A 14,514-nucleotide genomic window follows, 5' to 3' on the forward strand; every position below is an offset into this window, starting at 1 on the left:
CCGGGAGGCCCCATGTACAGAAGTTCGGCCACCGACTTCCCAGTCTTACGTCAGGTTGTAAGGGATCTGTGATCCCACGAACATAGATGCTAGAATCCGACTCCCAGGTCGATAGAAAACAGGAGTCGATTGTCGAGCGCAGCAGGAGGCAGTGAGACGAGTGTTGAGTGAGTAGTACCAGACGAGTGTTGAGTGTGGTGTCGTACTAGAGCGACGGGCAAGAGTGGTTGTCGAGTGAGCAGTAAACGGTAAATTCACCGCAGTATGACAAATGAGCGCGTTCCCCTGATCAGCGTGTGGTGGACGCTTATCGACACCGATTCGCGAGTGACATGAAACCAAAAGTGACAAGTGCCTAATTACGTGTTTCTCGTCAACCGCGACGGATAGCAACAACCATGGATTGCAGTGAGGATTGTTGTGAATGTTAACCACCATCATTGCGTGTGACGAAATACTTGAAATCAGCAACCAATAAAAAGATATAACAGTAATTAAACGTGTAAGGCGAAGGTAGCAACTGCCTCATAATTTGTGTGTTAGTAGAAAAGATATATCAGTTTGAACATCGCAACATTTGTGGTCCTTAATAATAGACAAACTTTCTATCATTAACTATTCCGTCTCAGAACAGCCACACTCGTTTGAAATTCCCCCGAAACCACAGCAGAAAACCGATAGCCTTACATCCATTAACCACACGGTCATATAATTCTAATAATTAACTGTTCGGCGGCTTCGGTAAATTACACAAATCCCAATAAGGAATTTAATCGGGGATGTTCCAAGGTGACGCCACATTTGGCGACTTGGATGTCGATGATGATAAAAAGACAAGACAACAGAAAATCCACGAACGGAGAAAATCCCCAACTCGGTCGGAAATCAAGCCCGGGCCTGCTGCATGCTAAGCAAACACGTTACCACTCAGCTGATCAGTCGGACTGCCACGGAGAGACTCCTGGATGCTCCATGGGACAACGGTATCCCCTGGTCCAGTTGCAGCTGACGTTCGGTTGTGAGCAGGGAGGTCGACACTTTGTCGATTGCCAAAGCGGGAATGATACCAGCAAAAGCCGCGCGGGAACTGCTCTCACATCGGCGGTGTACTTCCTGAGCAGCTGGTACCGCCGGTTGCGTGAGCGAGTCGGCGGTATTGGGATCTGCTGGCCCCTGTCCTTGAGTGCGACAATCGGTCGATCTACGAGCTGAGTGCTGCAACCTGAGTGGTGCAGGTCGGCGTCCGTGCTGGTGGCTGTTAAGGTCTCCCTATCACCGCGGGGTCATAATTGCCGGCGGGATTGCGTCATCGCAGGCTGCCGCGGCAGCGGTACTGGCCGCCTATGCTGCTCTGTCTTGCGCGCTATAAGCTGCACTTTTGACTGTGCAAGGTTGACCGCCTGTACATCCGGATATCGCGCCAGAGCGAGTCGAGGGCCGTGCTGTCGGACTGTGCGAGGCTCCGCAGGTGGCGTAGCAACTGAGCTGGCCTCGTGTCGCCGCACTCCTCTTGGCGCAGCTGCTGATGCAATCAATGAAATTCGCCAGACTAACTCCTCCATTAGTCGCATATATGAAGACTGCTTCCGCAGGGCACTGATTTGCGTGCGGAAGTCTTTCTAAGCCGGCTGTGGGTAGGCAGGGATGGTCCGTGCTGAGAGTGCCTGCCTGCACGCTCGCTTCAAAGCCCCTGGATGAGCGCCAACAGCTCGTCTATTGCCTTTCGTCTACCGTCTATTGTCTTTCGCTATTTCCTCAAATTGTTATATCCATTACCGTAAAGCTTTACCCGTGCTAATGATAATTCATCAGCACGTGTTTAGCTCGTCATCAAGCCGGGGACACGAGTGAAGGGGGAACATGTGGGTACCACCGCAGCTTACATGTCAGTCTTGCAGTGAACCGGCAATACTTTTCTTCAGGACGTGGTCCACAGTGATGGGAATTAATAAGCACTCGTTTGCCGAATATGTATTTATTCTGCACAGATGACTAAATGAAAAAGTGAAAAAAATGAAATCCCTTCTTTGTTGTGTTCTACAGTCCAGAAACTTGTTTGATATAGCTCTCCGTGCTACTGTATCCTGTGCAAACCTCTTTATCTCTGAATAACAACTGCAACCTACAGCCTTCTAAACGTGTTTACTGTATTCATCTCTTGCTCTCCCTCTATGATTTTTACCCTCCCGGTTGACTCCAATACAAACTTGGTGGTACCTTGATGCCTCAGAACGTGTCCTACCAATCGATTCCATATTCTAGTCACGTTGGGTCACAAATTCCTCTTCTACCCAATACTATTTAGTACCTCCACATTAGTTACGTGATCTACCCATCTAATCTCCCTGCATTCTTCTGTAGCACCACATTTACAAAGTTTATGTTCTCTTCTTGTCTACCCTGTTCATCGTCCATGTTTCACTTCCATACATTGCTACATACAAATACTTACAGAAATGTCTTGCTGACACATAAATCTATTTTTGATGTTAACAAATTTCTCTTCTTCAGAAACGCTTTCCTTGCCGTCGCCTGTCTACATTTTTGTTTTCCAAATAGCAAATTCCATTTACTACTTTAAGTGTCTCAATTCCTAATCTGATTCCCTTTAGTATCACCTGATTTAATTCGACTACATTCCATTATCCTTGTCTTGCTTTTGTTGATGTTCATCTTTTATCCTCCTTTCAAGACGCTGTCTATTCTGTTCAACTGTTGTCACAAATCCTTTGCTGTCTCTGACAGAGTTACAATGTCATTCGCAAACCTCAAGATTATTATTTCTTCTTCCTGGATTGTAATTCCCACTCCAAACTTTTCTTAGGTTTCCATTACTGCTTGTTCAGTGCACAGATTGAATAATATTGGGGACAGGATCAAACCCTGTCTCACTTCCTCCTCAACCATTGCTTCCGTTTCTTGCCCAACTACTCTTACAACTGCCTTCTGGTTTCAGTATAAATTGTAAATAGCCTTTTGCTCCCTGTATTTGACTCCTGCCCCCTTCAGAATTTGAAAGAGCGTATTTCAGTCGACATTGTCAAATGCTTTCTGGAGGTCTACAAATGCTATAAACGTATGTTTGCCTTCCCTTCATCTATATTCGTGTTAGTATTTTGGAACCGTGACACACTAAACCGACAGTTCGGAGGTTTTCACACGTGTCAACACGTGCTGTCTTTGGAATTGGAATTATCATATTCTTCTTGTCTGAAGGTATCTCGTCAGTCTCGTACATCTTGCTCACCATATGGAAGAGTATGGTCATGGCTGGCTCTCCCAAGGCTACCAGTAGTTCTTATGGAATATTGTTTAATCCTGGGACCTTGTTTCGACTTGGATCTTGCAGTGCTCTGTCAAATTCTTCAAGCAGTATCATATTTCCCATTTCATCTTCCTCTGCGTCCTCTTCCATTTCCATAATATTGCTCTCAAGTACATCGACCTCGTATAGTCCCTCTATATACTCCTTCCACTTTTCTGCTTTCCCTTCTATGCTTAGGACTTGTTTACCATCTGAACTATTGATATTCATGCAGGTAGTTCTCTTTCCTCCAAAGATCTCTTTAATTTTCCTGTAGACAGTATCTATCTTACCCATAGTGATATCTTGGCGCTTCAGTCTGGAACCGCGCAACCGCTACGGTCGCAGGTTCGAATCCTGCTTCGGGCATGGATGTGTCTGATGTCCTTAGGTTAGTTAGGTTTAGGTAGTTCTAAGTTCTAGGGGACTGATGACCTGAGATGTTAAGTCCCATAGTGTTCAGAGCCATTTGAACCTAGTGATATACGCCACTACATCCTTACATTTGTCCTCCAGCCATCCCTGTTTAGCCATTTTGCGCTTCTGTCGATCTCATTTTTGAAATTTTTGTGTTCATTTCCACCTGATTCATTTACTGCATTTTTGTATTTTCTCCCTTCATCAATTAAATCACATCTCAGTGTCTATTAATTGGCGAACACTGTAGTGGTGTTGCCTTGCAGTTTCGCTACAACACTATCCTGAAGGGCTTACGCTCGTCAGTGATGAGCACGTCGAGCGTTCACGTGACCGCAGGAGAACATTGGACACGTGCCTGGAACGAAACGAGCTTTATTCGCGATCGCAGTGCGAAAACGAACGGGGAGCGTCATAAAAACTGCCCTACGCGTCGGTGGTCAGTTGGAGTCAAGCTGGACCCACTTGGTCCGCGGTTAACAGAAATGGAATCCAGAACACGTTTCTGTACTGTACGGTGGCTCCGCTCTCACTGGCCGTTGCCATTCTCTGACACGCGCCCGTGCTGGCCACACGTCGCCGTAACTTCGCCTGTCGGCAGACGTGCGCGCTACGGATACCTGACGCAGTCGGCTTGGGTCGACCATGGGCAGCTCTTGTCCGTTCACACATTTTTGAGCACGGCTGCCTCTACGTCTGTCTTACTTGTTGACTACGAACTGCCACTTAACACAGTAAATCACGAATCAAGTGGCATAACTGAGACGATACTACAAGGATCGTTCAATAAGTAATGCCTCGCCGCGCGGGATTAGCCTAGCGATCTGGGGCGCTGCAGTCATGTACTGTGCGACTGGTCCCGGCGGAGGTTCGAGTCCTCCCTCGGTCATGGCTGCGTGTGTTCGACCTTAGGATAATTTAGGTTAAGTAGTGTGTAAGCTTAGGGATTGATGACCTTAGCAGTTAAGTCCCATAAGACTTCATACACATTTGAACATTTTTTGTAGTAATGCCTCACATTTTCTTCTTAGAATATATTTATATTAAAGAGTCAGAATTTGATCACAATATCCATGTCTTGTCCATGTCCTTTTTGTTTAGTTGTCTCCATCACGTTCTATGGCCGTACGCTAACGTTGTGGAAGAGCCGGCATTCCCTGCTGGTGAAAGGTCTTGTCCTGTAGGTGTGGGCATGTCTTCACTGCATGACTGACACTCTTGTCATCTTCAAAGCTTGTTCACCTTAGAGAATATTTAAGCGGCTAAAAGAGATGGACTTCCGAGAGTGGCAGGGGTGGGCTATAGAGTGGATGAGGCAGTGATGTCCAACAAAATTTGGCGACGTGTTCCCAGGTTCTCAGATTTTCGTGTGGGCTTGCGTTATCGTGTTGGAGTATACTTTCTGCTGGATTCTTGTCCAATCGAGCACTTCATAAATGGTTCTTGTGTTTATTCAGTCTTCACGTATGCTCCTGAATTGATGGTTGACCATCTTGGCATCACATCCACGAGAATGACGCCATTGCAGGCGCAGAAGACTGTCACCATGACCTTTCTTCAGAGGGGCTGTCTTGAATTTCTTCTTTTGTGGCGAATGAGGATGATTCCTCTCCATAGACTGCCTTTTCGTTTGCGGCGCAAAATGCTGCACCCAGCTTTCGTCCTCCGTAAGCATTCGTGACACAAAGGCATTTCTGTCGGTCTCAAAACACTCCAACAGTTCAGATGAAATGGCCTTTCTTTGAATCTTGTGATCGGCTGTGAGCATTCGTGGAACACATCGAGAGCACCTCTTTGAATATCCTAGACTCTCGATCATTGAAGAGTCACTTCCAATGATTCCGACAACTGATGAGCCGATTGTCATGTTATGATGCGCCAGTCGGCGCGAATAATGGCGTACTCAAGATACAGCATGTCCGAGAAGTGGCTGTGACAGGACGTCCAAAGCGTGGTTGATCATGGAGCTCTGTTTCTGCATTTCCTGCAGCTGTAACTTTCTTTACCCATCGCCAAACTGTACTCCCGTCAGCTGCAACGTCGCCATACACTGCACTCAAACGTTTATGGATGTTCACTATGGTTTTTCTGCATGTACCAGAGAATGAAATAACAGCTCGCTACTTATAATGTGAGTCGCATGTAGGCGCCATTCTGCCGTCATCCAGAACGGTTCGAAACTTCACCGGCACACAAAACAAAAATCAAATGTCAAGTACCAACAGGAAGAGTCACTTCCAATGATTCCGACAACTGATGAGCCGATTGTCATGTTATGATGCGCCAGTCGGCGCGAATAATGGCGTACTCAAGATACAGCATGTCCGAGAAGTGGCTGTGACAGGACGTCCAAAGCGTGGTTGATCATGGAGCTCTGTTTCTGCATTTCCTGCAGCTGTAACTTTCTTTACCCATCGCCAAACTGTACTCCCGTCAGCTGCAACGTCGCCATACACTGCACACAAACGTTTATGGATGTTTACTATGGTTTTTCTGCATGTACCAGAGAATGAAATAACAGCTCGCTACTTATAATGTGAGTCGTATGTAGTCGCCATTCTGCCGTCATCCAGAACGGTTCGAAACTTCACCGGCACACAAAACAAAAATCAAATGTCAAGTACCAACAGGTTTCCTGCAAACACAGGTATAAATGAAACTTCCTGGCAGATCGAAACTGTGTGCCGAACCCAGACTCGAACTAGTGGCCTTCGCCTTTCGTGGGAAACTGCTGTACCAACTGAGCAACCCAGGGATGACGACACGAGACCAGTGCTCACAATTTTACGTCCTCCAGTACCTCGGCTCCACCTTGCCAACTTCTCAAACGATACGTTAAGGGCTAATACTCCAGGAAGAAAGGTTTTCGATAGTAGCCTATATGTAGTCCTCGCTCCAGTGATATCCTCTCTGAAGAAGTAAGTGGCGAAATTTTAATTTCGGTTTTGTACATTTTATTTCTAATTCGCCTTAGATGAGGAGCAATGTTGCACTAAAAAGTATTATTACCGAACATTAGTCTGTTCAAAGTTTTAAATACATCAGAGCACTATCAAAATACCTTTGGTGTATTTCAGAACGGAAGTAGTGGCCCGCACGGCTAGCCATGCCGTCTAATGCAGTGCTTCCCGAACCTGAAGGCACGAATCCGTCCGGCGGACTAGCGTAGAGGTTCGGTGTGCCGGCCAGCCTGTGGATGATTTTTAAGGCGCTTTTCCATCTGCATCGGCAAATGCCGGCTGGTTCCTCTCACTCAGCCTCAGTTCTACTATGTCGGCGATTGCTGTGCAAACACTGTCTCCACGTACGCGTACACGATAATTACTCTATCACACAAACCTTGGGCTTACACTCGTGTGAAATCGTTCCTGGCGGAGGGTTAGGGCGGAGGGTCCAATGGGGGCCGTGTGGGGTGGCGGTGGGGTGAGTGGACTGCTGTAGCCTGTTGTGGGTTTGTGTACCACTTAGGGCTGCGGCGGGGACGAAGCCTCGCCGTCGTCTCTAGGTCCTCAGTTCAGTATATACATACGTACATACATACAAGGAAATAACGTACACTCAGGTGATCAAGTGTCTTGTGCATTATCTGTTAACTTCACTGGTAATAAAATAATCCTAGAAATTAAATGTTTGTTATACAGTACAACTAATCATAATAAAGAAGAATGATATAAAAGATTTTAAAGAAAGGAAAGAATGGTCACATATTTATGGAATGGTTTTTCTAAAAGCAACAAATAAAATACATTGGAGAAACATTTTCTGTGAATGATGCAACAGCAAATAATGTGCTGATTGAGAATGCACATTCTCTTTCCTCGTATTTGAAGGATTCCCTACCAAAAAAGTTTTGAGACTAAAGAATTCTTGAAACTGTTTCACACCTTCAGCGATAGGTGATATAAAAATGTTAAGGCCACAAAACAGAAGATTTCACAGTCTACACCATCCACCAGATAATTATCCTCTAGTAATTCTTAAAATATTAAATTTTGTGTCAGACATACAACTTCAAATTCTTAATCTGCACCTTATTTGCTGCAAATGTATTCCAACATCATCACATCAAATGTTCCTCTAACTTCTTTTAATCCTTTTTGACCCATTCCCTTTTCATTGATTTTATTTTCAAACTTTGGGCAGCAATCTGTTGCTGGAATATTTTACATTTAGTGCCTGATCCAAGGTAAGCCATTTTAACCATTTTAACAAGCAAATATCACAGGAATGCAATTTTGCATGTAAATTATCTATGGCTGTAAGGAACGAACTTTTTGTCACCTCATTTCCTTTCGTAGTCTCTTCTCGAAATGCGCTAAATACAGTCAAGTTTCACTGAAGACATTTTGACTCTTAAATATCACACCAATGTATCTTTTGATGCTCATAATGGCCATGCCTTGCGGAGGTGAACTTTGTGACACTTCATTTCCGTAGATAGCATGAGCTGTGCGCCAAACTTTTAAATTTTCCCTGAAATCACTATTTACATTTTTTTTAATCTTCTTGATTTTTCCACCAGTTTTATTCTGTCTTCGCAAAATTACATGTCATGCTGGTCTATTTGATACTTTATTCAACCATTTCGTTTCTAGATGAAATTCTAAAAAAAATTACCCATAAATCATTATTAAATATTTTTCGGAACCCTGTTAAATACAAGGCATTAAACCCTTTTTTGCATAGTAAGACCCCATGCTGGTCAGTTTCATACCCGTAGATTATCACTCTTCACTTGTCTATTAAAATTCGGACAAAAATCCTTAGTCTAATTTCCCTCAAATTACAAATTAAATTTTTCTTAATTACTTTGACCATTTTCAAGCAATTAGGTATTTTTTGCAAAATTAGATCTCATGCTCGTTATTCAGTTCAAAATCTATATTTGGTAATGAAGATTCGAAAAAAGGAATTCCTCACATCAGTAATTAAGTTTTATTAATTCTCCTTATCACTTTAAGGACGACAGACCCCCTTTTATTAAACTGCACATCACTGTTTTCAATTGGTACCCTATTTGTCCATTCCCCACTTTTCGTTTGGCGCTGATATTTCTCAAAATACCCGCTGTATAATTTATAGTGCGGCATGTTTCTTTTTTTTTACATGCGACAAATAAAATAATGTTAATCAAAGCAAGATGTACACCTAATATTGGGAATACCTCTTGGCAATATATCAGACTCTCATTCGTTCCTTAACTTAACTGCGAATTGAATTGCCAGCATACCTAGATTCTCAATCATTTCATCATTGCCTTTACATCTCTTCGCCTACTGTCTCTCAGATGGCCCTCTCCTCATTCATTCCTTCCCTTCTATCTCACGGTTTCGCTTGGTATGTGCTAGAGATATCTGATGGTAGTGTAATGGTACTTTATAAGGTACATTTTTTTTTTCTTTTACAGGTGCGGTCTACTGAGAGAGTAGCAATGTGGCCTGTAGGCTTAATCGGAAGTTATGGTATCAGCACACCTGTGGTTGTAGATGGCAGGTTAGCAGGTTTCTATGATGGCTGGATATCTGAACGAAAATTTCCTGTAGATATGGCAGGGTTTGCAGTGAGTGTAGAATTCCTGTTGCAGGTGAGGCAATGCTAACATTTCAATAAGAAAAACAAAAGTACAGAGATATAATTAATTGTTTGTTATAATTGCTTCTGTTAACAAAGTTTTATTGAGTGTATTTTCAGAAGCTAAACTACTCGGTAGTAATTACAGCCTAAGAACAAAAAAGAATGTATGCCCTGTTACTTATCTGCTCAGCACACACTTATTAATGTGTGTAGACAATTAGAAGTGCAGGAGTATTTTCAAAAAGTTCTATAATTGTTTATTTACAGAGACCAAACGCTTTTATGCCGTATGAGACTGGGTTTGAAGAAGATGGTTTTTTGAAGAGTCTAGCGCCGTTTGAGCCCAATGAAATAGAACTAAAAGCAAACAACTGCTCCAAGGTAATAAATTAAGATTAATTTTCCAGTCCAAAGGCATGCAACATTGAGATGACCGTTTGGACCATAATAATAATAAATAGATCTGTATGTAACATAACATAATTTAAGGAAAAAATAGAATATGAATGTCGAAATAACGTAGCTATTAGGCATCTGCCACTGCAGCCATTTAAAGAGAGACGAAAATATGCATACCCTTCACATTTGCTACATTCAGATTTTTGATAACAGTAGCTCGAATCTTTATTAAAACACTGGACGCTGAATAAGAGATAGTTTAATATTTTACATTCTCTCTTTATATAATTGTTCTTCACTTTAACACAACAGTTATCTTTATTTATTTTTATGTGAAGGTAGATGGTTTCCGTACAAAGAAGAACGTTAGCAGCCTTATTAGTAATGCCCTGGATACCGTAAACGCATATGCACTCTGTATCTTAACTGTGTGGTATACAACACTGACATGTTTAACAGTCTCATAGCAAAGAATTCGAGGAAGAGAAAGTTTGGATTGTGAAGCAGACTTTCTAAAGCAAAAGATCGCTTTACTCTCCTATCATCTCAAATATGCTTTTCCTCAATATTATCAAAACATTCCAATAAGTGTAATTTGGGTTTGCGGTACACCATTTACAATGCGACACTTGAAATTCCACTCAGTTGAAAAAATATATTCTCTTACAGCAGAGTCCATAAAAAATCACTTTGATAGAAGGCAATGAAGGGCAAAATATGACTGCAGTAAATACCTACCTAACATCCTCTATATATGTACTACAAACATTTAGAGTAACCAAATTCATTGAGTGTTTGTCACGCTAAATGTTCCGGGTGATCAAAAAGTCAGTATAAATTTGAAAACTTAATAAACCACGGAATAATGTGGATAGAGAGGTAAACATTGACAAATATGCTTGGAATGATATGGTGTTTTACTAGAATAAAAAAAGTATTGCTAGACGCGTGAAAGATATCTTGCACGCGTCGTTTGGTGATGATCGTGTGCTCAGCCGCCACTTTCGTCATGCTTGGCCTCCCAGGTGCCCAGACTTCAGTCTGTGCGATTATTGGCTTCGGGGTTACCTGAAGTCCCAAGTGTATCGTGATCAACCTTCATCTCTAGGGATGCTGAAAGACAACATCCGACGCCAATGCCTCACCATAACTCCGGACAAGCTTTACAGTGTTGTTCACAACTTTATTCTTAGACTACGGCTATTGTTGAGGGATGTTGGTGGAAATATTGAGAATTTCCTGTAAAGAGCATCATCTTTGCTTAGTCTTACTTTGTTATGTTAATTATTGCTATTCTGATCAGATGAAGCTCCATCTGTACGACATTTTTTGAACGTTTGTGGTTTTTTGGTTCTAGTAAAATCCCATGTCATTCGAAGCATGTGTGTCAATTTGTACCTCTCTATCTACATTATTCCGTGATTTATTCAGTTTTCAAATTTATACTGACTTTTTGATCAACCGGTAATTGGCATACGGGAAAGTTCTGTATATGCCTGCAATGAGACTGCTGCTGTTGTCAGGATGATAGAGCATGGGGTGCACTGGATGTGGCCGATCGGCGCACAGCGCGCTGGTGATGCAACAAGAATTTACTACAGTGAAGTTTACACTCGTGCCCAAGACAAAGACTGTGCAATGCATGGCCTCCTAACCTGCTGCCGCTGTCTCAGCGATCTTCAGAGGCCTCTGCATGCCTCGCTGGCGGACGGCGTAACTAATACAACAAGTCCAGAATGAGATTTTCACTCTGTAGTGGAATGTGCGCTGATATGAAACTTCCTGTGAGATTAAAACTGTGTGCCGGGCCGAGACTCGAACTCGGGACCTTTGCCTCTACCGGTTGGTAGGGCACTTGCCCGCGAAAGGCAAAGGTGCCGAGTTAGAGTCTCGGCACGGCACACAGTTTTAATCTGCCAGGAAGTTTCAATACAACAAGTGTTTCTGCATAGGAAAGCGGCTACATGTCACCAGAGCACTCTCATATACATAGAGGTTGTTGTAGCGGTCCCTTATCAGTTAGAGGGCCCGCACAACAGACAAGCAAGGTGGTCTGCCGACATCACTTCACGAGCCCGCCAGTGGATCTAAAAATCAGCAGACTTCCCACACAAACACGGCACTATTTTGTGAAAAGCCAAGTGATAGAGATTCACCAATTGAAACTAATGTGACTACGTGTAGTACACCGCCGAGTCAGACCGGCAATGTGCACCTACAGCTAGGACAGCTCCCGCCAATATCTACGTCGGCTCTAGCCTAGTAGACACTCATTGTAGCCTTCAGTAGAAAGTTGTATCATGACGCCACTTTGTAATTGTATAGAGTAGTATTTTGGTTATTATTTCTTTTCATTGTCTTGTACTTTTATCTGGCTTTTGTCACCACAAGAATTGTTGCGCTTCTTGTTGTTCTTGTGTTTGGAAATTAGCATAAGCCAAGAAGGCGTTTTAGTTAATTACAGTGTGTTCAAATTTGATCGTTAGTTCTTTCCTGCCCACCGCAGGGCACTACAGAGAGGATGTGTTCACAGAAACTCTCGGCAGATCTGCACAGTGTGAGATGAACTACGGTATAGCCTTTCCACCAAGGAATGCTGGGGATGCCGGTGACTGCTTACTGCGACTAGTTAGGGGCAGCAGCGGTTAGCGTGCCTCCCGAACACTACGACAGGTGGAGTGTGCGCCATACACAACCAGTTTGGTTCAGTAAGCTGCAGATAGGGTTTACAAGTCTTCACGTCTGTGGCTGCGAGGCCGACACCTCACAATGACCGAGATCACCAGACCAGACAGCTCGCAGTCCTGAAGACAGAAGTCGTCCCGGTGAACAGCTGCAGCATACCACAGGCTCAGCCTCAAAGCTGGTGTACAGAAGCGTAAACAGGTTCAGACTCGGAAGCCTGGGTGTTCATTACTGCTCATCTGTGACAGTGATGTTTTTACTGGCCGGTGATGACCGAATGTGGCCCGATTTTCGGGACTCGTGAGTAGTCTTCATTATCTCTCTATTTTGCGAGAATGGCTTTCATGGCTTTAGCTTGCTGCATTTTTGTCAGTGTTCTTGAGAAAATTTTAGTTTCTCATGCGAAATCAAGCTGCGCTGTTAGAATGAAGGTCTGTCTTCTCTTCTTTAAGGTCATGATGCTCATTTTATGATTCCAGGCTCTCGCTCACGGGGCAATATCTTCTCGGTTTGTTCTGCTTTTCGCTGAATTCCCTTTCTTGCTGTTTGTCGTTTTGATTGCGCAATGGGCCATTGAGCTGGCTCACGTTGGCTTGGTACTGCCTGCAGAGGACTTCCGGAAGAATTTACATTTGCCTGTAATACATTTCTGCTGTGTGGCAACACTCTGCATCAGATTCTGTATATCCCTACGACTGCCACTTCTACCTGTGCCCCGCCATGTGCTTCAGCAACTAATATTTCATTATCACAGAGAGGTTTCAGATTTCTTTTTAGAACCGCACCAAGAGCAAAATATTAATATTCAATGGAAATTAATCATTCAACAGATTTCTTCCCATTAATATGCAGCAGTATAGTCAGAAACTTTTGCACGTAATGTGTTTTGTTTCATTTGCCTGCAGAAAAATAAAAGTTGCAGTATTAATATCTTTAATCATTTCTTCGGTGTTAGCTTCACACATAAAGTCTAAAATATATTCTGTATAATCTGTGATATTTCTTTACGGATTGAAGTACTAGAGCAGTTTAAGGATCATCTGACCCACTGTTAAAATTTCCTCGAAGACGTAGCTAATCTAATAAACCGTCACAGTTAGAGGACAGCTATTTTTCATTCATAGACCTTATGCTATTATGCTACCTCATTACTTCAATTAAACGTTTAATATACGTCTATTCTTCATAACTGTAATGTAGCATTGATACCTATTTCTAAGTGAAACTCGTAGGACTTTGTAAGGTGGCTACCGAGGAGCGTTGCCTTAGCTACCGCTGGCTGCTAAGTATTTCGTGTTGGCATACGGGATATAGCAGAAAGTGCACAAAATACGGAAAAACGGATGAGACTTACTCCACGAAATCTGCATCGTGCAACAGTAATACCTGGCGTTGTCAGGACTGTGTCACCACCCCGGGATAAGATCGCATGTAAGCAATACGATCAATAGCTGGCTAACAGAGCAACAAATGCCCATGGAGCCATATAAATAGCTGTGAATTTTGAGGCAGGCGTATTCAGAGTCCAGGAGCACCACCATTATGCCAGGGTTATGCTAGATGAGGTGAGCAGGCGCCGCCAGCTGCAGCAGTGGGTTCGAGACTGGTTTGGGCCAGCTACCTCTACCATTGAGTCTCCATGTGGGACATGGTACCACAGCTCCAGACACCTGCCACATGTCAGTGGATGATAGTACCCCCTCATCTCTGTGCTGGACCCGAGTTGGCCCTTAGCCGCCAGAGTCTCATCGAGCAAGAGCAAACCACAGTCACAGCAAGAAGAAGAAACATGCCGCTGATGTCATGGCCTCAGCCCACTGGCAGAACTCTGGATATTGTTCAGCCTGAAGTCAACAACACAGGGTAATGACGCGTGTACCTCTTTGCTGGGGCAGAAGCCAGCCACCAGCCAGCCACCTTTCGGTGATGGCCGACCTGCCACGGGAGTGAATGCCTCACATTGTATACAAGACGTATCATTGAAATATTGCTCTAGCCACCATAACACGATGGTGTCTAGAGAGCTGATGTCGCCACCAACATATTGCAGAGCGGGAACCAGCCCCCACAGTGTGACGTGTGAACCACAACTTCCAACAGCCATCCTTGAATTCAGAATATACCTCACTGCAGAT

At 43.6% G+C, this 14,514-nt stretch overlaps 1 protein-coding gene across 1 annotated transcript in view; it reads left to right on the forward strand.

Annotated features, from left to right (window-relative positions):
- Positions 1-14,514, forward strand: part of LOC126335966 (galactosylgalactosylxylosylprotein 3-beta-glucuronosyltransferase P-like) — a 170,456-nt gene that overhangs the window by 142,392 nt on the left and 13,550 nt on the right. The window contains exons 5-6 of the mRNA XM_049999442.1: positions 9,129-9,305; positions 9,563-9,676. Of these exons, the coding sequence (XP_049855399.1) occupies positions 9,129-9,305; positions 9,563-9,676 (291 nt within the window). The remainder of the gene's footprint in view (positions 1-9,128; positions 9,306-9,562; positions 9,677-14,514) is intronic.

Source organism: Schistocerca gregaria, chromosome 2, assembly GCF_023897955.1.
Source record: "Schistocerca gregaria isolate iqSchGreg1 chromosome 2, iqSchGreg1.2, whole genome shotgun sequence".
NCBI lineage: Eukaryota > Metazoa > Arthropoda > Insecta > Orthoptera > Acrididae > Schistocerca > Schistocerca gregaria.